This window comes from Panthera uncia, chromosome D2 (genome assembly GCF_023721935.1).
Source record: "Panthera uncia isolate 11264 chromosome D2, Puncia_PCG_1.0, whole genome shotgun sequence".
Classification (NCBI taxonomy): domain Eukaryota; kingdom Metazoa; phylum Chordata; class Mammalia; order Carnivora; family Felidae; genus Panthera; species Panthera uncia.
This window is the reverse complement of record NC_064818.1, coordinates 57,961,616-57,968,240: the sequence shown is the minus strand read 5'-3', so window position 1 is coordinate 57,968,240 and position 6,625 is coordinate 57,961,616. Positions and strand designations below refer to the sequence as shown.

The 6,625-nt window shown below is 45.7% G+C and overlaps 1 protein-coding gene across 7 annotated transcripts in view; it reads right to left on the bottom strand.

Moving 5' to 3' along the window:
* Nucleotides 1-381: 381 nt before the first annotated feature.
* BTRC (beta-transducin repeat containing E3 ubiquitin protein ligase) overlaps nucleotides 382-6,625 on the bottom strand; it is a 184,054-nt gene continuing 177,810 nt past the window's right edge. For all 7 annotated transcript variants that reach the window (XM_049646481.1, XM_049646483.1, XM_049646484.1 and 4 more), the window contains 2 exons: nucleotides 6,335-6,527; nucleotides 382-4,418 (listed from right to left, as the gene is read on the bottom strand). In XM_049646481.1, coding sequence (XP_049502438.1) covers nucleotides 6,366-6,527 — 162 coding nt within the window. In that variant the 3' untranslated portion in view covers nucleotides 382-4,418; nucleotides 6,335-6,365. The remainder of the gene's footprint in view (nucleotides 4,419-6,334; nucleotides 6,528-6,625) is intronic.

Here is a 6,625-nt window from a genome sequence, read left to right as displayed (position 1 = left end):
GATTTGGGAAGGTGTTAGTTTCCTTGGTACCCAAAGGTCTAACCCTCCTTGTTGGTCTTTTCCTTCAGTGTCCAAGAGGAGAAAAGGATAGAGGGGAAGGGATGCTTTATAATGCCATTTACTGCACTGATCCTTAAATACACACATAGCCAACCAGGAGCTGAGAGAGCCAGCTGGGTGGGCTGGAGAGCACATCTTTTAGAGGTCATCTAATTTTCTAAATTTCTCCAGGAAATTTTAGATCATAGGTACTCAACTTCCAACAGAAGAGGTTTCTAGGAAGTTCCACTGGAAATCAGGCAGCCATAATCGTGCTTTTTTGGTTTCTCTCCTCAGTTCCAAGGATTCTGAAGTCACAAATGAAGTACAGATAAAAACAGCAAGAAGCAAAACTCAGCTTTATTACCCTGGAGATGGCTATCTTTCTGGCACTGATTATGTTGAGACAATGGTAAAGTAAGAGGCTCTGCTCGGTCAGTGATCAGCCCAGGGAGATTAACTCAGCCTGCAGGCTTTGGGTGTGCTTGTTACACACCTCTCTTCTAGGAGAGAAAAGAGGAAGGCAAAGAGAAGCAAGGGCACCTTTTCATGTTGTCCAGTTCTCGGAAAGTCTGTCCAACTCATCCAAATAGGGAAGGAGATCGGAAATGTGGATTAAAGTGATAGGGTAAACCTGATCATCAAAGAGCATGATGGTCACAGGTGGTGGGTATCTAAGCATCCCCTTTTCCGCCAGGAAGTACTTTTGGATTCCTCCAGAGTTAAGCTTGCAGCCTAGGCTCTCAGGCCTGCACTATTCTGGGTTGGATGGCTTGCACTTCAGGCAGGAAGGTATTACCATCTAAAGTAAATGGAAGATGCCAAGAAGGTCAACAATACCGAGGTATCTAATCTACTTTTAGGAAGGAGAAAAAACCACTGTAATTATTTCCAATATCCACCCCCCTCCACCCCAAGTCCTTGGTTTCCATGTACAATCAAGTGCTAAGTAAGGAGGAGACCAACCACAGCTGCTCTGACCAATGGGTACCAGAAGGCAGCAGGGGAGAAGAGTGCATATTTTCTTCTCTTCAGCTTATGACTTTACAAAAGAAAAATAAAAAGGATTTTTCTTACTCAAGCAGAAAACAGAATGATTTAGGGGTCCCAGGGTTTTTTCTAGTTCAGAAGCAAGTTATGAGGGCCAGACTTTATTACACGTCAATAGAGTTCAGAGAGTCCTGTCTCTGAAGTTTCTGGTGAAGAGTCACCAGAAAAAAATCTTGCCAAGGGACAAGTGTAAAACGCCTCCCATTCACAATCCATGTCCACTTTCAAATTGCACAGAACAAAGGAAAAGGATGTTCTCAGCAGTGAAAATACACACACGTGCAGCAAGGCATGCTGGTTTTGTCCAAGCAGCCCCAGTGTGACTGGAGAGCTCCCACGTGCCCAGAGAGCTCCTGGGTGCAGGTGCGTGCACTCGCTCCTTGTGTGCCCGCCTTTGAAGGGGCTTCCTCCCATCTTTATGAAACGGTTCTTTCAGGCCCATGCTGGAATTTTAGTGAGAAGAGACTAAGCTACAATGGAGACATGGCGTTTCTGAGTCAAGAGACTCCTTTAGCTCCTTTTCTACCATTCCTTTCAATGTGTTGAGACTTTCTTTGTTTCTCTTTTCTTTTTAAAAAGGTCAAACTTTACATTTATTCTAGCCCAGTTGGGGATTAGTGATAATCAATTCCCACTGAAATCATGCAGAGATGGTAAGTGGGGTTTACCTTCTCTGGAAATGAACTTCTACTTACCTGATTATTTCTTCTACAATGAACTGGTAAATGACCCCCAGAGCTGAGAAATGTGACTGACTCAGTTTTTCAGACCACTTCACTTCATTCCCATTTCCATCAGCAGCAAAGGACAACTTGGAGAATATCCTCGATGGAGCTAATGGCTCCAGACTGCAGGGTCCACTCTCGATCTCATTTATGATGTACTGGACAAGCCTCAAAACAATCTAAGAAACAATCTACCTTAAAGTGAACCTAGATGGGAGAGCAAAACCCCGGGCACCAATGAATATTCAACAGCTCCCACGTTTAAACAGCAGCATATAATAGAAGGGCTAGTAAAGTTATGGCTATTGGACAATATTTTCAAACAGCTTGAAATCCATGCCTCTTTAATGCCTGACCTGTGTGTTATTCAGGGCTGATGGCCCTCTGCCTCACCTGTAGCAAAATCCTTAACCAAGCAAAAAGCCAAAAAGTCAACACAACAGACAAGGAACTCTGATGATGGCTAAATAGAAAACATTTCTCTGTAGCATTTGGGTAGCTGGGAAGGGAATTATACTCAGAAAGTATTTCCCAGGCAAGGACATATTACACTGGGAAGTAGTTTCTGAATATAACCTGGAACCAAAAGCTTAAAAGCACTCATGAAGTCAGAAAGGAAAAATGCGTATACATAACTTGCCTCCCAATATGTAATAACAACATTCAGTCAAATCAGGAGGGAAGAGTGAACATGGCTTTCTCTTCCTCTTCCCTTTGCTAAACTAAAAGTGGTCTGGCTTTGAGGTCACCTGCAACTGGCTCCTGTTCTGATGTTTCTACAGCAGCTGGCTTAAAAGGGGCTTTTACTCAACTGCTTTGATTAGGAACAGAAACGACAGGCCTGACTGCTCGGCTTCCAAGGGAAACTAGAGACGGCGGTGTGGCGCTGGGCCTTCGATGTGTGCGCCCATGCCACACAAGATGGCTGGGGCAGCTCCATGCCTGCCCTGGGAAACACGCTGGGCACATGCTGATAGTATACCCTGTGTTCCCAGGTTGGGGTGGCACATGTGCCCTGCACCTGATGCCCATACAGCTGCCTTTCAAGTGGCCAGGTTGGCCTGGCTCTTGCTGAGGTCCATTTGTTTATGTTGCTTACCAACATCCAGAGAAATTTTATTGGTTGGGGAGAGTGGAGAGTTAAATAAGGCCGGAGGAGGAAGAAAAGGAAAGAGAAGGCAGTGTCTGCCCCGCTAGTAAACCCTGTGTGCCAAACTTCACCCTGATCCTCTTTTTGGCAACTCTGCCCTTTTGTAAATATGGGATTTGGGAAATGCGTGAAGAAGGTTCTACAGTGCAAGGTTGAGATGATTAGCTTGCTTTTTGAGAGATGATATTTACTGTTCTAAATGAGAAAGAAATCCACTTTTAACCCTGATCACTTCTTCAGCTGCTTTGATCGTGATCTTGGCAAAGATATAGGCGCTGGGTGCTCACAGACCCTGATGAGCAAATCAGAGGTGTGAGCCATTATGCAGAATGCACCCAGCAACTGGCTCCGGCCATTTCAAACCTTTCTTTAGGCTGAGCCTTACCAGTGATTTAAGATGAAGTACAATGCTTTTTATTACACATCTAATTGTTAATGAGAGGAAATGCAATCAGCAACTCCTTTCCACACTCTACATGGAATCGAGGAGACTGCTGAGTCCAGAAAAGAGGCAGCCATTGATGGAGCCCAGGCAATTTCTGCCCCCCCACCCCACACCGTTTTTGGAGGGGGGTGGTGTTAGAAGAAGAGAGAAGAATTGCAAATACGATGGGGGTACCTTCTAAGAACCCACTGCTGCCACATGGGGTCATCTGCAGCAAAAGCTTGGGTTTGAAATTTTGACCGAACAGCATTTAGCTCTTCCAGGTGTGGCATTTTCTCGCTGATTTGCCTCATGTTAACTGAGATTACTCTCTTCATACTCTTTCTTCTCAGGTGGCGCAGAAAAAGGCTGAAGGGGGGCGGGGGAGGAGGGGAGATGGGGAGACGAGGGACAGAAACAGAGAAAGAGATGAAAGGAAAGAGGCCCAGATCTTCCAGTGTGGATTCTCGTTTTCTCTCTTTCTTTCTTGCCCCAAAGGCCATAAGACAGCTGTCTCCTCTTAAGCACAGTGGGGCTGGGCTGATCCTGCCAGGTGCTGGGCATTCCTGCAGTTCACAGGGAGAAACTGGGTGCTGTCTGGCTTGAAGTTGTATCCCCTGTCCCCTAGAAGTTGGTCTCCCAGAAGGCTATATAGGGAAACTAGTTCTTCTGCTTAACGGCAAGGCAAGAGAGATTCTGGCAAAACACTAAATATATTTATAAGTCATCTTTGTCTGGAACCAAATGAGGAAAAACAGGTGCAGAGAGGAAAGGAGGAGGGACGTGAGGTGAGGTTTAAAAGTTCCAATCATTCACAAAAGATAAAAGACATCTTCTGATAGCAGCACGGAAGCAGTCAGCTGTGCTGAGTAGACCATCCTGGGTCGACTGCAGACCAACTGTGTCCCAACAGGAGTCTCAAATCCCCGTTCCTCGGCTAGTCCGGGGAAGTGGGTAGTAGTTTGATTGTTACTGTTGTTGCTCATCCTGGTATTGGCAGATATGTTAAATACCGCAACTTTAATGAGTCCTGTGTGAAAACAGAGCACAGAGTCATTAGTCCCTTTCCCTACGTTTCTCACTTGCTCTGAGAGAGAAGAATATTAACTCAGCTGTCAATTGGGAGAAAGGCTCAGAGGTCCTTCCTAACACCTGCTCTCTGCCCATGCCAAGCAGGAGCTTCTGTCAAAGGCTACGTAGCCTGCCTGGTGACATGGTGGGGCTCACTGACATGCCCAGGGCCCCAGCGCTCGTGCAGGGTAACTCTGATGCCTTGAGATTAAGAGTGACTCTGGTGGGTATATCATCAAGCTCTCACCCGCTCCCTGTAATGGTGCAGTAGATGAGGCTGGCTCTGAGGTTCTGGCCCCGAGTGGCCAGAAGCACAGCTGTGCCACCAGCATGAATGGGGCAGCTGGGTGAAGCTGTCTGGCCACTTGGCTGGAGGGCCCCAGCAGAACAGATGAAAGTCTGATTGTTAGAAATGTGCATTGGATGGGCTTCTGGTACCTTCAAGGCCAGATGCGTAGGTGGTGGCTGGTAATGTGGCATGGAGATTAAGACAGAGGTTGGGACTAGAGATATAAGTTTGAGAGTCATCTACATTGAGATGAGAGCTGAGAAAAGGCAACCAAAACAGGAAGCTTCAAAAAGGAAGAAAAGCCCGAGACACACTCTTCGGTGATGTCTGTGTTTTAGGGGTGAGGGGAGACAGGAGACATAATCAGAGAACCAGGAAGAATATTTTAAGTGGCAAAATGCCACAGCAATCCAATGAAGAGAAAATTTTGGCAAAAGGAGGGGACGGGTACATGACAATTATAGTATTACTAACAATGACCACTTCTTACTGAGGGCTTGTTCTATGCTTGGCACTGTGCTAAGCTCTAAGCATTTTACATATGACATTTCAAGGCAATCCTCACAACAGCTCTGTGAGATAGGGATTGCAACCCATCTTACCAATAAGGAGTCTAAGGCTCTGGAAGTTGCTTGCCCAGGGATTCTCACCTAGGCCTGCCTGTGTGATTTGGCTGAGGGATAGGAAGCAGCATGTCCTCTGTGAGAGCAGCAAGCGATGAAGTGAGCCCAGCAGGGGCACGGACCACCCCACTTGGAAGAACCACTATGAAAAGACGTGTAGTAAAGTGTACTAAATCTGTACTTCTGCCATAGAAGTGAGGCAGGCATAGGGAATAAGAAACCGTAACGACAGCAACACTGCCCAGGAGTGCAGCTTTCCTAGCCCAATGATAGCCTGATGAATGGATCTGAACTGTCTGACACTGGGTATGATCTGAATATAGCATAACATAGGATGTTCTCCTGCTGCACAGGAAGGTTGCAGACTCGAGTGGGAGAGTACCCAGAGTTCTCACCAACTGCAGAGCTACTTGCAAGGTCAAAAGACAGTTCTTTTCTTTTTTGGAGGGCATGAGGAGGGGGGATGACGATAAAAAAGCCACTTTTTATAATCCAATGACACTGACAAAGCAGAGCTGTGAGAAGTCAGCCAAAAGATGTCACCAAGAAAATTTTCCACTCACACATTATTTACTTGGTTTAAAGGGTCTCTGTTACAGGAACTGGTTTGATATGGGAACTACAAAGTCATAGGCTTATGGGTCATTACTCTTAGTTTTGAAATGGATTCAAATCTCATTTTATTGTCTTAACAATCCTATCAGATAACTGGGGTGGGAATTATTGATTCTACTACATAAGGACCATCCAGATCTAGTTCAACAATCACCTAGAACTGAGAGGTTAGCTACCTTGATGAAAGACAGCGTCCAATGTGCAGCCCCAGCCCTGTCTCATGTTATTGGCTTTACCTGCTTAACAGGAACTGTAGAGATAAAGGGCGAGAGAAGGCTCTATGAACTAGCAACACCTTACAGCCAATATTCCTACCCACCGTGCTATGTACACAATTCTTTTTCATACCTGGGCAAGTATGAGGTCACTGGATGATTATTTATCTGGAGATATAGGTGTATGTTCGAGAAGGGGAGCGGGGGGGTTCAGCTTGGGCAGCTGGATCATTTAGGAAGTCCCAGATGAGGATTGTGTCATCATGTGAACTACTGACAATCTGGAATTCATCAAACTGGAGTCGGAAAACTCTTCCAGAATGCTCCTAAAGCAGCAGAAACAAAAACTTTTGAACTACTCAAAATCAAAAGGACACAAATTCAGCAACATGTCAAAAGGAGTCTATGGAAAGACTATGGTATG